The 20,605-nt window shown below is 46.5% G+C and overlaps 1 protein-coding gene across 1 annotated transcript in view; it reads left to right on the top strand.

Annotated features, from left to right (window-relative positions):
• LOC127223684 (kinesin-like protein KIF28) overlaps positions 1-20,605 on the top strand; it is a 41,463-nt gene that overhangs the window by 2,827 nt on the left and 18,031 nt on the right. The window contains exons 2-8 of the mRNA XM_051186409.1: positions 3,554-3,745; positions 5,707-5,910; positions 8,101-8,136; positions 9,158-9,382; positions 11,630-11,784; positions 14,907-15,018; positions 18,864-18,931. Coding sequence (XP_051042366.1) covers positions 3,554-3,745; positions 5,707-5,910; positions 8,101-8,136; positions 9,158-9,382; positions 11,630-11,784; positions 14,907-15,018; positions 18,864-18,931 — 992 coding nt within the window. The remainder of the gene's footprint in view (positions 1-3,553; positions 3,746-5,706; positions 5,911-8,100; positions 8,137-9,157; positions 9,383-11,629; positions 11,785-14,906; positions 15,019-18,863; positions 18,932-20,605) is intronic.

Here is a 20,605-nt window from a genome sequence, read left to right as displayed (position 1 = left end):
AATCCCTTCAGGTTCATTGGCAGCTTATGTTAACTGTTTTTACTGTGGTCCCCCCCAACACCCTGTGGTGTATTAAATGTTTTGAACATGAAATGCCTCCCACCCTGCATGTCAGAGTGTTTCCTTCCTAGCCAGGGGCACTGTGTTGGGAGATTGTGGAGCGGCCTTTGGGGTGGCCTCACGGGCTTATGAAAGCTACCAAGATCTTTAGCCTGAGCTTGCTTAGAATCCCATTGTTGTATACTGAGATGCTAAGCTATGAACAAACTGCTGCAAGTTCCTGTCACCAATACCCCAGCCATCCCCACCCTCATGCCTAGCCCTGAAACAGCCCAAACAAGCCCTTCCCTTAAATTGCTTTGCTCAAATACCTTGTCATGGGCATGAGAAAAGTAACTACTTCCAGATGAGGAAGTCAAGGGTCTTTACAACCTGAGTTTTGAATTGTTCCCTTTCCCAGGTCTGTAATGTCTCTCCTAATAGAGACCCCCAGAATATTCTCAGGGATCAGGGATATTAGTACAAAATAGAATGGAGGTATTCTAATTCCCGGCACAGAACACTTGTTTTTCTCTGATGATCTTAGCCCCTTTCCACCAGTTACTGTACATGGCCCTGGAAAACGTCCTCAGTTGCCATGAGCCCATGTGCCTACAGCTCCTGTATCCACCAGAGCAGTGTGTTCCTTGTCTTCGCAGGCCCAGTGACATAGTGAGCTCCTTGGGAGGACTGTGTCACCCTCTAAAGCCTATTCTGAGAATCTAAGTTCCACTTCTTATAACATGGACTTGGGGACCCATTCCTCTGCCCTACAAGAAGCCTCATCCTCTATGGGTAGCAGAAAGGTGAGAACTATGGTTTGGGCCTACTTCTCATCTGCTAGGCTACCAAGATCACTCTGGGTTATCTTTTTCTGGAGTTCAGGAATGGAGCAAATCACACCACACCATTCCTGTTGTCTAGCCCAAGTGCCACCCACCCTACCTCCCTTTTCCCTTTCATTTTTGCCTGTTCTTTCTCTCATCAGGCTTTATGACAATGTGTGCACATTTTCTCAAAGACCATCAATAGTCTTGTCCATATCATAAACTCTGGGCTTAGTTACTATTCTTACTGTGACAAAACCCTTGGGCAAGGAACTTACAAAAAGAAATGTTTAATTTGGGGACTCATGGTTCCAGGGTTTAACTGCATCTATAACCATCAGGGCAGGGAGCATGGCAGCAGACAGGCAGGCATGGCACTGGATCCATAGCTGAGGGACATGTTGAGACAACCACAGGCAGAGCAAGAGCCAACTGGAATGATGGGGACTTCTGAAACAAGTGACAGCTTGTAATCCCAAGCAGGTCAACCAACTGGGGACAAAGCATTCAAATGTGAGCCTGTAGAGGCCATTCTCATTTTAAAAACCATCACATGAACAGAGGATGGGGAATGGGATGGGGTCTCTCCATTCTCAAGAGGTAGTTGGTAAATTCTTCATTCTATCCATAAAAATGGCTTTCTTGGGCTGGTGAGATGGCACAAGCTAATGACATGTTTGACCCCTAGAACCCACAGTGGAAGGAGAGAAATAACTCCCAAAAGTTCTCTGACCTCCACATGCACCATGGTGAGGATTCATGCATGCACACATGCATGCAGTCTTTTGCATACCCTCATACCCTAGGCATAAATGGCTTCTCCCATTCATACAGTTCCCACAAAATACCCGAGACTTCCTCGATGCTTGCAGTGAGCTACCCGCCCTGGCACACCCCTCTCATTTGGCCATGCCTCTTTTATGGCCACAACGACTGATTCTACCATGGACCAAGTTCCTTGGATCTGGCAGGCAGTTTGGATGCTCTTCCTTAGGCCAGATGATGGGTACTATTACTCTGCTCTCAGCTCCATTTCCTCTCATAGAAATGCCCTTCTCATATCCCAGAGTGTACTCACTTATGAAGGCAAGATTCTCAGGAATACTTGTTGAAAAGATTTTGTTAGCCAGGCCGTAGTGTTGCACAACTTCAATCCCAGCGCTTGGGAGGCAGAGGCAGGCGACTCTCTGTGAGTTGGAGGCCAGCCTGGTCTACAGAGCTTCCAGGACATCCAGGGTTATACAGAGAAACCTTGTCTTGAAAAACCAAAGCAAAAAGATTTTGCCAGCTGTCTAGGAATCCTGCAGTCTTGAACAGTCCCGATTTCTGCCTTTATTGGTGCATTCTACACCTTTGTGTTAATAGTCACTAATAGTCACAGAAAAGCAAGGGTCAGGAGAAAGTGGGGTCTCAGTCCTCATTTCTTTCAATGTGTTGATGAGGTGGTGGTTCCCTACTCCTCCCATTTTTACCTCCTGCACAAAGCTGGTCTCTGGGATTCTTTCCTTGTGTCCCAGGGTTCCATTCCCCAGCATTGTACAGGCTATAACTCCTCTGAATTTTTAGCTCCGTTGCCCATAGCCATCTGTACATGGGTGGCCACCCAATCCATGGAAACAACCCCACTACAGTATCGAAATACTGCCCTTCTTTTGACAGAGGTGCAAATAGTTCTTCAAAAACCAGCAATGCCTTTGGGGTACATTCATACAAGCATTACCATACAGAGGACCCCCTTCCCATAAAAAATCATGTCTCCTTCTTGAGTGCCCTCTTGCTCAAGCTTCTCTTCTCTTGTCCAGTTCCTCAGTTTTCTGCTTAGCTTGCCAATTGTTCTAGAAAAACTCCAGTCCCAACATATGAAAAACAGCCACAAGGTGCCATGAGACAAAGGGAAGCAGCAGAGATTGGGGTTGCAGAGTGAGCCTTTACTAGCAGAAGCATGGGGCTAGGAAGCTCCTACAACTCTGGCCAGAGGACAAGGCTTGTAAGTTAGGCTTTCTCACCATTCTGTTGCTGCGAGGAGACACCATGGCCAAGAAAACACATAAAGCATATTTAACTGGGGGATGCTTATAGTCTCAAAGGGTTGAGTCCATGACATCATGTCAGGGAACATGGCAGCAGTCAGACAGGCATGGCCCTAGAGTAGTACCTCCTGAGTTCTGGGATTAAAGGTGTGTGCCACCACCACCACCACCACCATCACCACCACCACACTACCACCAACCACCATCACCACCATCACCACCACCACCATCACCACCACCACTACCACCAACCACCATCACCACCATCACCACCACCATCACCACCACCACCCACCACAATCACCACCACCACCAACAACAACCACCATCACCACCACCACCATCACCACCACCATCACCACCACCACCACGACCACCATCACCACCACCACCACCATCACCGGTTGAGAATTTACATCTCATCAGCAAATTAGAGGCAGAGAAATGGAAACTGGAATAGGTGCGGCCTTATTGAAGGAGCTGTGCCATTTCAGGTGGGCTTTGAGGTTTCAAAAGCCCATGCCATACCATCTGGGAAACCAAACACTCAAATACAAGCCTACAGAAGCCATTCTCATTCAAACCACCACAAGTGTTCAGGACAAGAAACTTCTAGCCAGAATGTACCGTAATTCTGAATGTATAACCTGACTACAGAGAGAGAAGAACTCTGGAAGCCAATGTGTGATTTCCATGCATTCCCAAAGCACCACCATTCGAGACCCTAAGAACAAAGGACATTTGAAGACCTTCACCTTTGACCTGGCATATTGGTCTCATGACGGATTTCAAAAGGACGAAGATGGCGTACTTATTCCATCTAATGCAACTAGTAAATTCGCAGGCCAGGTAAGTCGCTTAGAGACGTCAGTGGTAGACTGGGTTTTGTGTTTTCTGATGTTCTACGCCAGCTTCAGCATGATCCATGCCAGAGCCCAGAGATGGCTCAGTTGGTTAGGCACCTGCTGTGGCAGCATGGGGACCTGAGTTAGATCTGTGCAAACACCAAGCATTGCTTCTCAGCCTACGGTGCTTATGAGAGGGAGGCGAGACCTAGTGGGAGGAACTCTGGGTACTAGCATGTCTTTGAAGGAAATGTGGGGACCCATATTCCTCCTTTCTCTTACTCTGATTTCTAGCTTCAGGACACAAGTCTCTGTCATATGCTCCTGCCATGATACATTGTACCACCACAAACCCATAGCAATGGAGCCAACTGAGCATGAAGTTTTCTATTCTTTTCTATGAAAAACAAAACAGTATTTTTTGTTGTTGCTCCTGTTTTTCAAGGCAGGTTTTCTCTATATAGCCCAGGCTGTCCTGGAACTCGATTTATACACCACACTGGCCTCAAACTCACAGATCTGCCTGCCTCTCCCTCCTGAGTACCGGGATTAAAGGCATGTAACACCACTGCCTGGCTAGCTAGAAACAAGTAGTATTTAAACTGGTTATTTAAAATTTTTCCTCTGTAGATCATACTATGTGTGTGTGTGTGTCTTTCTCAGAAATAAAAATTACATAAATTCCACAAATGTATATATTGTGACAAATGGATTCCATGAATCTTCCTGTTTTATTATTTGAGACTTTTGTGATCAGAAAAAAGGGTGGGGGGGAGCCAGGCCACACCCTGCCTTTTGAACAATTGTAGTACAAATATCTTTTGGTTCCATTTTTAAAAATGTTTTCTTTCTTTTCTGCTTCTGTCTCCCAAAGTACTATACCATCATGCCTGGTTGGTATTGTTATTTTAATGTATTTTTAGGGGCTGGAGACAGTGGTTAAGTACTCTGGCTGCTCTTCCACAGGACCTGGGTTCAATCCCAGCACATACATGATGACTCACAAAAGGCTGTAACTCCAGTTCTAGGAGATCTGATGGTCTCCAAGGACACCGGACACACGTGTGGTACATAAACATACATGTAGGCAAAATACCCATGCACATACAATAATAAAATGTTACAGGTTTTTAAACATTTTTATTAATTCTTTTAGAATTTCATGCATGGGTACATTGTATTTTTATGGTATTCACCCCTTGCTCCTCCCCCTAAACTCCTCCTAGGTCCACCCCCAATCTCCCACCTCCTCCCAATTTCTTATCCTCTTTCCTTCCCTCTCTCTTTCTTTTGCAGTAGAGACCAGTTTTAGCTGTCCATATACTGAGGAGTGTGGGGCCACTGACTGTAGCCTCTCAACTTGCCAGGGGCCACACCTGTCAGGATCTCCTGGGCAGGGAGTGGGGCTCACAAGCTGCTCCACTCTTGTGCTGCAGTGGTGCCTGGCTTGCGGTTGTGCAGTCTTGAGAGTTCATGAGTGCAGTTTCCTGTCATGTCATGTCCCAGAAGCTCTGGCGCCCCCTGACCTCTGGCTTGTACTGCCTTTCTTCAGTGGTCGCTGAGCACTGGGGGGGGGGGGGGGGGGGGGGGGAAGGTTTGTTTTTTAAGAGTGTATGCATTAGGCAACTCTCTGTTAGTATAAAGAAATAACCCTCAATAATGCACTTTGAAGAGTCCAGGCTTACTCCATTCCTTCTGGAGGTACTAGCCCATTACTTTTTCAGCCTGTGGTGAAAGTGATGATTACAGCAGGCAGGGGGAGGCAAAGCTACAGATCTCATGGCAGGAGATAAAGACAGGAAGAGACTGGGGTTTCCACAGCCTCCCAGTGCTACCAACCCTGGATACAAACAGCAGTTCTGTGGAGGGGTCTGTGTTGTGTGAGTGTGTGCACACATTTGTATATGTGTTGACAAAAAGCTTTAGAGCCAAACGCAGTGACGGATGACACAATTTCCTTTGTAGATCCATGTGTTCCATGACATCGGAAGGGGAATTCTAGACAGTGCCTGGCGAGGCTACAATGCTACTCTCCTGGCCTATGGCCAGACTGGCTCTGGGAAAAGCTACTCCATGGTTGGCTTTGGCACAAACAAGGGTATTATTCCAAGAGTGTGTGAAGAGCTCTTCCAAGCTATGAAGACACAGAAGAAAAACATGGAACCCCAGGTGTGCATTCATATTCTAGAATCCTTTTTTCTTGGGAATTGCCTGCCCCTTTCCTTTTCTACAAGTGGAAGGCACCAGCATCTGTATTTTCAGGGGTGTGTGTGTGTGTGTGTTGGGGATACCCCATCACACTGTGAATCCTGAGTTTTCATTTGTGTTAATTAAATAAAATTAACCTTGGGTCGGGAGGCTGAGTTATCGACCAGTTGATAGAAAGTAATCCTAGAGCCTCAGAGGGCATCTGGGAGGGACAGAGTGAAACGGGAAGTAGTAGGGTGTGGTTTGGAGTAGCACGGGGTTTTTTGTCCTCAGAGCGGAAGCATGGGCCTTCCATGGATGTCAGCAAGGTGAGAGGGTTAGCTAGCTGCTACCCAGCCTCTCTGAGCTCACAGGTTTTCACCCCAGCCTTTATCTCAAGTCTTATTCATAACTGAATGATAGAGATTTGGTTAAAGCTACCTATAGGGGCAGTGACAGGGTGGTTCCCCATGGGAGCAGAATTCTCACCAGGCTGCATGCAGCCTGAGTGGCCAAGCCGCTGTTAATTAAATAGGCTGGTAACTACAGAGTTACAATTGCTGGCTGATATAGCAGTAGGTTAAGGCTGAAGTTAAAACAACTGTGTTGAAGTTAAAAAAAAAAAAAAATTGTCATCCCATGTTGGGCCTAAATTTCCACATAGGGCTTGAAAAAGATAGGAAAGGAAAAAAAAAAATACTGCTCCTTTAAGAGGCGCTGTTGTGCACACTAAGTAGAAACAAGGTAAGTGAAAAATGCCTGCCACAGTGGGAACCAACTTCCTAGAGCTGAGGTGGTTAAATGCAGGTCTCAATTAAACATGGGTCCCAGGAAAATGCAACTCTTGGTCAGGCCCAGGCTTGGCTCTCACTGTCCGTCCATCTGGAGGGAATGGGTGGGGACAACTGCCAGAACAACATGGTGTGTGGGGGCGGGCAGGAGGGGGGCGGCTAACTTCTGCTCAGCAGTTTAAGGTTTGGCTTATGTGGTCAGAGAATGCTACACGTGCACAGTAAAACAGGTGCAGACTGTAAACTACTTTTAAACAGGTTACTGTGTGTAGGCGCTTAAGAAAGAAAATGCCACCTGCGCGTGTGTCCTAAAATAGGTACATATTTATATGTCATATATGGTGATAGGACTTGAACCCAGCCTGACGTAAAGCATAAGCATGTGTTCTGCATTTGAACTACACCCCTGAATTACACCCAAGCACCAACGGTGGTCATTTTGTCCCCGGCACAGAAGATTCCAGAGCAAACTTTGGATGCATTGAATGTTGGTGGCAGTCACTGATGTGACTAGCTCTGAAATATGACAGCTGGTTGTCAGTAAACACCTGGAGGCACAGTCCTTGTCTCTGCTCATTCTAGATAGCAGGGACCAGACTAAAGAGAAGGGAGACAAAAGCCTGCACTGTTCCGTGCGACAGGGTTTGCATGTTACTGCTTTTTATACATCGCTGGTTGCATCCACGGCTAGAGGCCTCTGGATCACCTGGCTTAGTAGATTAAGTATATATATATATAGTGCCGGTCATTCCTGTAAAGCCCATCCTAAAACTGTCCAACAGCACCAAACGGTTGAAACCACCTCTTCTCTTCCTGTCCATGGTCTAGTCAGTCGTCCTGCTTTAGCTTCTGTGTATGCATGAGTACATGTATGATTGATAGAAAAGTGCAAGCACGTATATCCACACAGTAGGTATACATGCTTCCGTGCACATGTGTGGAGGCCAGAGGAGGACATTGGGTGTCCCTTCCATCACTCTCCACTTGTTCCCTTGACAAAGGGTCTCTACTAAACCTGGAGTTCAATGGTTTTTAGGTAAACGGGCAGGCAGAGAGCCCCAAACTCCTCCTGTCTGTGTCCCCACAGTTACAGATGAGCACAGTCACGCATGGCTCTGTGTGTGGGTGTGGGGATCCAAACTTGGGTCCTTGTGTTTGAACAGCCAGGGTTCTTACCCACTGAGCAGATCCCCAGCCTGTTCTTAAAAAAAAAAAAAAAAGTATATTGAGAGAATCTCCATTGCTGTAAAATTCCTTGAGAACCAGGCAGTTTGAAACAGTTTATTATAATGTTAGTTAGCCTTTACCGTTGTTGAATATTTATGTCCTTCTTACATCACTTCTGGACTCAGGACAACGTTACACACTGCTTTCCCTACAGGTCATGTTCAGCATGCTGGAAATCTACAATGAACAGGTAACATTCTCTCTATCTATATCTCGCTCTGTCTATCTGTGTGTCTGTCTGCCTCTATCTTTGTCTCTGTCTGTCTGTGTGTGTTTGCCTCTCTGCCTGCCTGCCTATCTGTCTGTCTGTCTGTCTGTCTGTGTCTGTCTGTCTCTGCTGAGAATCAAACCCAGGTCCTGGAACAACCTAAACACAGGCTCTATCACTGAGCCTCGCCTATCCCAAGAGCCTGTGCTAACAGCATACACAGCCGGAGCAACTCCATGGATAGCCAGCACCAACGGCTCTGGTCACCGGCCACCCTGTGTTGAATGTAGCCCACCTGCCTCTCCAGTACCATCTCAAATCCCCTGTCCTTCACTGTAGAGAACCTCAGAGTTGGCTCAACACACTCCAAGACCAAGTTCTCAGCACAAGGAGATTTATTTGCCCCAGAGGGACAAAGGACAGTGGATAAGAGACAAAGACAGGAGACAGAGGACAGGGAGATGGAGGAGAGAACAAGGGAGGGGAAAGGAGATTTGCCCTGGAGGGACAAAGGATTGTCTCTGGATAGAGGAGACAGATGTGACCCATAGGCAAATGGCAGTTTATAAAGGTACAAGGAGAAACCCCTTGTTAGGATGTGTTTGCTTTTCATGGAGCATGTTAATTAGGGTGGCCAAAGGGGGCTTTTGATTGCTGGACTTCCATACTTTGATACTGGAACCTTGACAGGAGGAGGAAGTGGTCAAATAAGGGAATAGGCCTTGGTGGCCAGCTTTAGGGATGTGATCTAATGGTCTGTAGCAAGGCAGAAGGGCTGGGGAGAAGGACAAGGCCTGCCAGAGCCATGCCACCAGGCCCGGCTGGGTAGAGTCCCTTCACTCACACGCTATGCTTTAGCCACACAGCAGCTGTCTGAGTGACTTTCCTTTGCTGTGATAAAATGCCATGGCAAGGCAATTTATAGAAGGAAAGGTTTATTTGGGGGTTACAGTGATAAGGAAGGAAGTGAACTGCATGCTACTTCTTCCCTTTCCTCCTACAGATAAGAGATTTGCTGTCCAGAACCAAGACTCCTGGAGGGTTAAAAGTCAGGGAAGACCAACAGCTGGGGTTTTTTGTGGAAGGTCTGAAGTGGGTGCCTTGTGAGAATTATGCACAAATTGAAAAGCTCATGGAGCAGGGATCCAAAATCAGAATGACAGCGTCAACCAACATGAATGCCAGCAGCAGCCGGTCACACATGGTCATCACCATCCGGTTGAAGCAGGTAGGAGTCCTGGTCTATGGGACAGGCTCCAGTGACAGAGTAGGGGTGGGACCATGGAATGTGTCCAAAGTGGACCAGTGGGCTAAGGTAAAACATAAACCACGGGGCCAGGGTGGGAAGAGCTGAGGGCCTTGCTCACCCTGCCCACCCCTCAACTAAGCAGCTCCTTGCTTATGGCAGAGGGGTCTTACTGTCGTCCGATCCTTGGAGCACCCACAGGACATGGCTGGCTGTTTTTCCTCAAGTAAATTCTACACTATGAGGAATGAATTTTGAGGCCAAGTTGCTAAAGGAGTCCATGGTAAAGATATTGATTATGGTCTAGCATGGAGAATTAAGACCAGCAGGACCAAGGTTATCATCTGAGAGGCTCAGCCATGAGCCAAGGGCACAGCCAGGTGCTAATACATCTTTCTGAGACAAAGCCTGGCCGAGATTAGTTCCTGGAAATCTTGTAACATCCATTAACTACAGCCTTTGATAAACCAGAGAGGACCTCTCTTTTCCATCCTCCTCCGTGGGTGTCAGGATGTCTTTGAGCAGCAGCCCCAGTTTGTTCTAGAAACAGTTGCTCCTGGGTGACTGCCACAGCCAGCTGTGATTACACGACCCTTGTCCTTTCAGAGCTGAATCAGCAATGGCAGAAAAGCATCATGTCCACATGAACAGTGGGCACATCAGTGATTGTTAGGTACCAGTGCTGAGACTTTGAGGAGACCATCTTCCCAACACCCGTTCCATCTTCTGTAAAATGGGGTGAAAGCACATTGGGAGGCTGAGATGAGGCAGTCTAAAGAATTCTCTAGAGATGGGAAGGTGGCTCAACAGTAAAGCATGTGCTGTGCAAGCATGTGGACAAGAGTTTAAATCCCTAGCACCCATGTAAAAGAGCCAGGCATGATAGCATGCTTCTATAATTGACTGGGGAAGCAGGGACTAGGGGGTTACAGGGGCTTGCCTGCCAGGAGTCTGACAAGTCAGTGAGCTTCAGGACAGTGAGAAACTGCCTCAAAAATCATGTGGAGAACAGTTGAGAAAGACGTGATAGCAACTCTGTCCTATACATGTGCACCTGCACACACACACACACACACACACGTGCACGAGCACCTAAACATAAACACACACACACAGAGACATGGAGAATTGTAGTCAGACTTCCTTTTAGGATCACCAGATCCCAAATAATGATATGGAGACTTATTAATTATGAAACTTGGCCTTTAGCTTAGACTTGTTCCCAACTAGCTCTTATAACTTAAATCAACCTGTTCCTATGATTCTGTGTTCTGCCACATGACTTTTGACCTTTCCTCCATTTTGCATATCTGACCCCTTCTGTGTCTTGCTGGCATCTCTCCTGAGCCAAATTCTAGCCCTTCTGAGTTCCTCTCTGTCTGGAAGTCCTGCCTATCCTCTCCTGCCTAACTATTGGCCAATCGGCTTTTTATTAACCACGCACAGTGATGCATCTTCACACAGTATAAACAAATAGCCCACAACAGAGAATTTTGTACATTGTAAGTGCTGTTCCCTGGAAGAATTTTACGGTGTTAGAAAAATTCATATACTGTATATGTGGTTTACCCCGTTATTTGAACTTTTTATCTAGGCACAAGAGGAAAAATTGGATGAAGGTAAATAAATGGAAACTCTTTTTTTAATTATTTATTTTATGTGCATTGGTGTTTTGCCATGGGTGTTGGGTCCCTTGGAGCTGAAATTACAGACAGTTGTGAGCTGCCACGTGGGTGCTGGGAATCAAACCCAGGTCCTCTGGAAGAGCAGTCAGTGCTCTTAATCACTGAGCCATCTCTCCAGCCCCCTCTTTTTCTTTTAACTGAGAAAACTAAAATGTTAAAAGAAAAACAAAAGTTCTTGTAGCCAGCAGGAAACCCTGTGTGTTCACTCGAGCCACAGTACTGAACAGTTTTGGATGCTCATGATGTTGCAGGGCTCACAGCATCTGATGTGCTGAAAGTTTACTGAAATGCCTATAATGGCTGCTATCTAATATGCCCCTCAAAAGTGCTTTGCAGAACTAGAGAGAGGCAAGCAGGACTCTTGAACCCAGGATCGTGGTATTGGCATTGTCAACTGTCACTGAACAGGGACAGCACCTTCAGTGACAGCTGCCACTGCTTTACTGTATTTGGAGTCTGTGACATACCTTGAAGAGCCACGTAAGCTCGTGGAACAGTCTGTCTCTGAGGCATCAGTCTCACAGCCTGAGGTATGTCTTTACAGGTCTTCCTGGACATGGCCCTCACCAAAAAATCCAGCATCAACATGGTGGACTTGGCAGGAAGTGAGAGGCAGAAGTCATCAGGGTCTGAAGGAGACAGGCTGAAGGAAGGATCCAGGGTCAACTTAAGCCTAACCAGCTTAGGAAATGTTATCAGGTATGTGACCAGCACACAGATATTCATGTGCCTTAGTTACTTTCTGTAGAACGAGTTCTAATAGGTCTTAATAAAAAAGCCTGGAGTCAGATGTAGGGGAAAATGCTGAGAGGTCAGAGAGACAAAGGAGCAAACCACAGCCATCTTTACCCCTCTAACTTCCCAGCCAAAAAGAGACTGAGCTCCTGTCTCCTCCTGCTTTATCACTTCCTGTCTGTCTGTACAGTCCTCCAGACCTCTGTGGTTAACTGGAGGCTAGCACCACCCTTTGATCTTCAGGCAAACTTTGTTATAGTATAAACAAGGTATTAAAACACTTTTCTATTTTTTCTGAAAAGACGCCATAACCAAGGCAACTTAAAGAAGAAATAATTTATTTGGGGCTTACAGTTTCAGAGGGTTAGAGTCCGTGTCCTTCATGGTGGGGAACATGGCAGCAGACAGGCAGGCATGGTCCTAGAGCAGTAGCTGAGAGCTCACATCGTGATCCAGAAGCAGGAGACACAAAGAGCTAACTGGAATGCTGTGAGCTTTTGAAGCCGCAAAGCCCACCCCTGGTGACACACCTCCTCCATCAATGCCACACCTCCTCATCCTTTCCAAACAGTTCCACCAAGAATCCAAACATATGAGCCTATGGAGGCCGATAGCAGGCTTTCTTGGACCACCAGCCCCCAAATCAAGACACAGAGACTTATTAATTATGACAAGTCAGCCTTTAGCTTATGGTTGTCTCACTAGCTCTTTTAACTTAATTTACCATGTTTCTATTCATCTAAGTTTTGCCTTGGAGCTTTTTACCTTTCTTTCATTATGTATGTCTTACTTTTCCTGCTTCTTCCAAGTCTGTTTGGCTGGCCTCAAACATCTCTCTCTCTCTCCCCCCGTTCTCTTCTCCCTCTTCTTTTTCCGTCTAAATTCCTCCTCCTACTTGCTCTCTCTGTCCAACAGCACCGCCTATCCTTTCTCTGCCCAGTTATTGGCTGTTGAGATTTATATTAGACCAATCATGTGCCTTAGGCAGGCAAAGTAAACAAATGCAACACATCTTTGCCTAATTAAACAAATTCAGCATAAACAAATGCAACACACCTTTACATAGTTAAAGTAATATTCTGCATATGGGCCATTCTCATTCAAACCACTACACCATGACATGAAACAATGACATATAAGAGGGCAGAGGGTGGTGTCCTAGTTCCCTGGTGAGCCCAAGCCTGGATCCCATCCCCAGTTCCAAGCCTACCAAGCAAAGTGGTTGGTACAGAATTTTGTCCCTGTGCCTTCTCCCTCTTGGAGGTAAGTACCATGTGGGGTTTGTGGTACTGCCCCTCCCCGACTATTGGTCTTCCTTGTTTCCCTTTCTTTTTTGTTTTTCTTTTTGCCAGGGAGGTGTTTGTATGTGTGTGGGCACATGTGGGTGGGCTCACATGTACACATATGTGCAGAGACCAGAGATGTCTTCTTCATGTAGGATGTCTCCTTCAGTTCTCTCCCCTGTATTTACCGAGGTGAGCTTTCTTGATGAAGATCGAACCCGCTGGTTCAGCTAGTCTAGCCAGCCAGATTGCCCAGGGAGATCTCTGGTCTCCACCTTCCAAGTTCTGGTGGGTTGCCACACCTGCCTGGCTTTTATGTGGGTGCTTAGAACCCCAGTCTTCACACCCCATCCAATGAGCCCCCTCCAATCTTGTTTTAGCATGTGAATATTAGTGCATATATGGGACACATCTTTTAAAATTCATGTATAAAGGTAATAGGTGTTGTGTCTCCCCCCATAAGTTTCTCCTCTAATGCAATGTGCCAGATCAAGCTGAACTGAAAAAGTATAGCAACGAGCTCACCAGTCTCAGAGCTCGAGCCTGGAGAAGTCCTGCTCCTGAACTAAAGCAGGGAGACTTTATAGATTGTAGTGAGGGATGATTGAAAGGATTTTTTTTTAAAAGGTGAAGTTGGTATCTTTTTTCAGGCCCTGCCAAGGTATGCCACTAAGCCAACATGCCAGGTGCAACAGAGTTAGTGCAAGAGGTTTATTGGGGAGAGGAGTGAGGGGAGCATGAAAGAGCTAAAGAGGGACATGAAGGCAGGCAGACAGAAAGAACAAGCAAGAAGAGAGGCCACAGACAAGAGAGGCAGGAGAGACGAGAGAGGGAGGGAACTGTCTGGTGGCCACTTCAGCCTGTGTGTCCCACAGTTAACAGTGGAAAGGTGCCTGGTGCTGCTGCTACGACAGTGATGACGTGTCGTCCACAAGCTGGGGTTGCGCCCAAGTGTGGTCAAAAGCTGAGTGTTCAGGCGGGGCCTTGCGCGGCTGGTAGCATCAGCAGTAGCCTCTAAGAATGCAGAACTGGCCTTTTTGTTGTCTTTCCTATGTTCAGAGACCCTGTGAGCAAGTGGGGTTCACACAGAAGCCACAAGTCTCCATCACAGCCCACCACACTGGGGCACACCCCTCTCTGTTGGAACAGACATACAAACACAACCCCCCCATTGGAACACAGCCCCTCCCTGTTGGCACACCACCAAAACAAGCTGACCTTTGCCATCAGATTCATTTTTGCTTAATTGTCTTGAGTTTTATAATTAAAAATATTAATTATGTGTATGAGTGTGGGTATACCCTCATTGGTGCAGGTGCCCCAGGAGGCCAGAAGAGGGCATCGGATCCCCCGGAGCTGGAGCTACAGGTGTTTGTGAACAACCTATTATGGGTGTGGGAGTCAAACTTGAGTTCTCTACTTGAGTGGTACAGGCTCTTAAGCTCAGTGCATCTCTCCAGTCCCTGTCCAAGGCTTTGTGCACAAGGTCTTTAGCTTGTGTTCTGTCTTGCTTGGGCACCTTTGCACAGGTGTCTGCTAGTCTGTGTTATTAATATCACTTTACAGGGTGCATTAGTCACTTCTCTGACCTGAAGCCACTTCAGGGAGGAAGGATTTATCTTTAGGGAGGAAAAGCATGGCGGTTCCTTGGAGGTAGAAACAAACATTGGCTTACCCACAGGGTTGACCTTCAGACCACAGCACAAGACCACAGCAGGGATGTGTGAGCCATCTCTAGTTACTCCTGGAGAGGCAGTATCTTTCTTATCCCCTCCGTTGTTTTATGTTTTCTCCTTCATGCAGTGCTCTGGCTGATTCAGCCATGGGGAAGAAAGTCCTGCACATTCCCTACAGAGATTCTGTTCTAACCAAACTGCTCCGGTCGGCTCTGGGCGGGAACAGCAGGACGACACTGGTAAGAGAGCCTCTTTCTTAATAGCACTGGCTCAGCTTTAGAGTTCTGTGGCTGAAGTCCCTCTCAACACACCAGGACTCAGTGCTTGCCCTCTGCATCATCTCCCAGTCCCTGATGCCTGTCCACTGCAGTGTGTCACAGGGTTCCACAACATTAAATATTTTATTCTTTGTTGCAGCTCTCAGGGTATCTACTGGAATATATATTGCTTTCCATTTGTACTGTTTTGTGATGCAGATGGAAAGCAGGGTCTGGCACACACCAGGCAAGCCCTCTACCACTGAGCCATGCCTCCAGCCTTTACTTTTTGTTTCTGTTTTTCAAGGCAGGGTTTCTTTGTTTAGCTTTGGAGCCTATCCTTGCACTTGCTCTGTAGACCAGGCTGGCCTCGAACTCATAGCTATCCACCTGCCTCTGCCTCCTGAGTGTTGTGATTAAAGGTGTATGCTACCACTGCCCTATGTATATATAATTGTATATATAACTACTTTTTCTATAAGGACAGAATTAACAATAACACTACCTCACTCTGTAAGTAAGTTAGTTGCCAGGCAGATGTACAATATTCAGGGTGACTGAGTTTCAGTCTTAGCACTGAGAGTCAGCTATATGGGTGCAACATTCTAAGCCAGAGCCCTCTCTCTCCAGTCGCAGAATGGGACAAAACAGACTAAAGGCCACCTCTCCCCAATCTTACAGTAAAACACAGCCTTGCTTAAATACTTGCCTAAGTACTTCACCTTAAAGTCCTTCCCGTGTCCATTGTTTGTGGATCCCAGTGGTACATTCACCAAGACCTTGGAATAGAACAGCAGCACTCCTCTGAGCTGGGGAGCTCGGGGTACAGCATTACCAAGTATTAGATTCTGGGTTCCATTCCCAGTACTGGAAAAGCAAAAACAAAAGCAGTGTTCCCAAGACACCGACTGAGTGTCCAACCCAGCAATCTCACTGGAGTAAAGTCACCTGAGACAGTAAGGCCAGGACACCTCGCAGATCTGCAAGATTCATGAGTTTTGAAGGTCTCACTGTATAGCTTAGCCCAGCCTGAAAAATCGCTGGAAATACAAAAGGGTTCCATCCTAGGCATTTCTTCTAGGCAGCCCCTAGCCCCGATTGTAGTGGTTTTTATTGTTGTTGTTGTTTTGTTGCTTTTCGAGACAGGGCTTCTCTGTGTAACAGTCTTGGATATCCTGGAACTCCTTTTGTATACCAGGCTAGCCTCTCACTCACTTGAGATCTGCCTGCCTCTGCCTCCCAAATGCTGGGATTATTGGAGAAAAGGAGGTAGGAGATGAATACTGAGTGTTCCAAGACTCAAATAAAAAAACAGAATGGGCACAGTCAACCTCCTCCAAGCTCTACGACACCTGTCCTGATTTCAGCAAAAATCTTTTTTAAATTTTGTTTTCTTTTTCTTTTTGTTTTTGGTATGAGTGTTCTGCCTGCATGTATGCCTGCAGGCCAGAAGAAGGTATGAGATCTCACTATAGATGGTTGTGAGCCACCATGTGGTTGCTGGGAATTGAACTCTGAAAGAGCAGTGCTCTTAACTGCTTAGCCATCTCTCCAGCCCTCTTTATTTATTTTTTTAATTTTAATTATTTATTTCATATCCTGACAAGTTTCCCCTCCTTCTTCTCCCATTCCCTCCTCCCACCTCTCCTTTTCCCTCCCCCATCCACTCCTTCCCTTTCTGTTTAGAAAAATGGCAAGCCTCCTATGAATATCAACAAAACATTCTCTTAAAAGGGATTAGTCACTGGCTCCAACTGACCCAGACAGCAGACAGTACTCCAGACATCAGTGTTTATCAGCCAATATCCATACCCACTTTCAAACTTTAGGGTAGATGTTAGGAAGCTGCCTTCAACTTCTGTATTTGCTCAGCAAATGCTAACACACGCATTGTTCTTAGTCAGCGGCATGAAGAGTACACGACCTGAGCTCACAGCCGTGCTAAGTTACCTTAGGTTGTAAATGTTGGTTACATGGAAAATCCAAGGCAAGCAAGGTTGTTAACCTTAAAGACAGGCTACAGGAACTGGCTGAGCACACAGCAGGACAGCAGTCATAAGTCTTAATGACCTCAAGGTGTGTTATTAACTCTGGCTGCAAGGTCCAGCTGAAGTTCCATTCTCGTAGAATGTGAGAGGTTTCACAAGCATTTAATACCACAGATAGGAGATTCCTGAAGCATACCTCAGCCTGAGTCTGTGAGAGTGTTTCCAGAGAGGATTCAGCAAAGAAGACAGACCTGCCCTGGCCCTGATGTGGGCGGTAACATTCCCGAGGTTGCAGTCTGGGCTGGATAAGAGGGAGGAAAAGGAAGCAAGCCCACAGCATAGTCTTTCTCCTAGCCCCACAATCCACTTGTGGGGTGTGATGCGCTGCCTTCAGTACCCTCTGGGATGATTGAATCCTCTAGAAGTCTGAGCCCAAAGGAACCCTTCTTATGGTTGATTTTCCACGGTGTTTTGTCTTAGGGATGGGAAGGTCACACAGGATTAGTTGCGGTGCTCTTGACGGGATCTGAAATGAGCAAAGCTTTTTTCTCCTACCCTGAGAACACTGAGCAATCTCCTGAGGAGCCTGCTGAGGGCCTAGCACACAGAGCCTGTGGCAGTCAGCAGGACAGCGGCAGATTTCAGGGTTAGCCAGAGGCCAGCAGCTCAAATTCAGTTCTGGCCGATTACCATCTGGGTGACCTTGGCTGTATTACTATTCTCTAAGCAGAGTTTTCCAGCTTGTAAAGTTTAAATAGATCAGTGAAATGGATCATCAGGAAAAGGTGCTTGCTGCCAAACCTGATGACCTGAGTTCTATTTCTGGAGCAGGACAGAGGGGAAGGAGGGAACCAACTCCTGCAACTTGTCCTCTGACTGCCATATGTACATCATGGTGCTGGAGTGGTGTGTACGCGTACACACGCACACACGTGCACGCACGCACACAAGTAAATGTAAAAATAAATTTAGTTTTTGAAAATTTAAAGGTCAGAAGTGTGGGAAGCTGGCACAGTGGTTAAGAGCACGTGTTGCTGTTATGGAGGACCAAGGTTTGATTCCCAGCACCCACATGGTGGCTCACAACAACTCCAGTTCCAGGGAATCTGATGCCTTCTTCTGACACACACATGGTACACATGCACACACACATAGGCAAAACATCCATACACATAAAATAATTAAGTAAATCTACAAAAGTCAATGAGGGGCCTGGAGAGATGTCTCAGAGGTTAAGAGCATTAGCTGCCCTTCCAGAGAACCCGGATTTTATCCCCAACACCCAAGTGGCAGCTCACAACTGTCTGTAACTCCAGTTCCTGGGAATCCAACACTCTCACATAGACGTACATGCAGGTAAAACACCAGTGAACATAAAATAAAAATAAATAATTAAAGTAAGTGATTTAAAGTTAAATAGTACTGAAAATTAAATGATACAAGCTGTTTTGTGAACATTATTTTTATTAGCATGTGCATGCATGAGGTGCATGTGTGTGTGGGGGGGTACAAACTTGTCTCTGTGTGTATGTGTGAAGGCCAGACAGACCATAACCTTGAATGTCCTCCTCAGGAGTGCCATCTACTTCCTTTGAGACAGGATCTCTCATTGCCCTGGAGCTCATTGCCCGGTGAGCCCCAAGGAGCCTCCTGTCTCTGCCTCCCAGTGCTGGGATTATGTAAATATCAGCATACATGGCACTTTTTTGTGGGTTCTGGTATCAAACTCAGTTCTTCTTGCTTATCAGTGCCATTTCCCTGACCCAAATAGTAGCTATTTTAGTAGCTTGCATGGTAATAAATGCTTGGATGACAAAAGTCTGTTTGGGATGGTTCCAGATTGCAGCCATAAGCCCAGCCGATATCTGCTATGAGGAAACCCTGTCGACCCTGAGATACGCTGAGAGGTAAGTGGTTTGTGAGCAGCAACTGGACACAGGTCCCACATCCTAAGTCACAACTCCTTTGTTTGGTGTGTGAATCCAGGAGCAGGAGAATAAAGTGACTAGTGAGAGAGGAATGGAAAAACAAAACAAATGGGAGTAGAAGGAGGGTCTGCAGAGGCGGCTGAGCAGCAAGATGTTCACTGTGCGCTGCTCTCTCAGGGATGCTCTGGGTCTTAGTGTGGTGACGCAAGCCGTTAGTCCCAGCACGTGGGAGGCAAGATGCAGGTGGATCTCTGTGAGATCAAGAGCTTCAGCCAGGTGAGATCCTGTCTCAGGAAAACAAAACCCTACCATTCAGATTATGCCTCCAGCAAATTGCCTCTCCTGACCTGCCCTCCAGACACTTCTCAGCCACGGAGCCCTTTCCTGTGAGTGGACTCCTGCCCACTCTGTTTTCACTGCTCAGACACAGGACCGCTGCATGCCATGGCATTCTCTCCCAGAATCCGCAGTGCAAGCTCAGATCTTAAGTAGAACTTGACGGTAGCAATGTCTGGAATGTTCCTTTTTTCCTGCCTATCCGTGCAGTCCTGCTGACTGTGGATCTCTGGGAGGGGTGCACAGCGGCGCTGGGTTCTTTGTACTCTGTACTCTGTCTTTGTGCTTAGAGCAGGGCTCATTGGAATCCATACATTCCTTTTGTGAAATGAAAGGGTAAAACATAAAACATCTGTGAGTTAAGCCTTAGCGTTTAATCCCCGACATCAAGGTAATAATAGTATAAGACACCCTTGTAGAATTTGAATTTCAGACAGAGAATAAGTCATGTTACCATATGCCTGCGCTTTCTGTGGTAACAATGGGAGTAGGGACAGGAACAGAAGCCTCTGTGTTGACTGTAGCCTGTTGCCGAATATTATTTTAAGACTTTACATTTGTTTATGCTGTGGAATATTTGTTTAATGATGCAAACGTGTGTTGCATTCTTTTACGTTGCATTTGTTTAACTCTGTGAAGCTGTGTTACTTTGCCTGTCCCAAAACACCTGATTGGTCTAGTAAAGAGCTGAACAGCCAATAGCAAGGCAGGAGAAAGGATAGGCGGGGCTGGCAGGCAGAGAGTATATAAATAGGAGAAATCTGGGAAGAAAAGATCAAAGAGCAAAGGAGAAGGAGAGGAAGTCGTCAGGGGTCAGCCACCAAGCTATGCAGCAAGCCGTGGAATAAGAAGTAAAGAAAGAAATACAGAAATAGAGGAAGGTAAAAGACCAGAGGCAAAAGATAAATGGGATAATTTAAGTTAAGAAAAGCGGGCAAGAAATAAGACAAGCTAAGGCCAGGTGTTTGAGAATAATCCTCTGTGTATTTATTTGGGAGCTGGGTGGTAGCTTCCCGCCCCTCCCCCCAGGGTTTTGATTGTTGAAAGTCACATTCTTGAATTAGCCAAGTGTGGTCATGACCCAGGACATTCAGAGGCCTAGCATAGGACCCAGCTGAGCTTTGTGAGTTTCTGAACCATGTAGGTTACTTAGGTAAGTTTTGTTCCTAATGGTTGCAGATATGTCTAGCCTGTGGCCCATGGGCCCACAATGCATCCTAAGCCACCTGTGAATGTGGCCCAAGAAACTTGTAGATGACAGATGTCAAAAGGCTGGACCTTCCTGGTTGTGAAAACTAACATGGTTCTGCCTGGGAT

This window comes from Phodopus roborovskii, unplaced genomic scaffold (assembly GCF_943737965.1).
Source record: "Phodopus roborovskii unplaced genomic scaffold, PHOROB, whole genome shotgun sequence".
NCBI lineage: Eukaryota > Metazoa > Chordata > Mammalia > Rodentia > Cricetidae > Phodopus > Phodopus roborovskii.
This window is presented reverse-complemented; position numbering and strand designations above follow the sequence as displayed.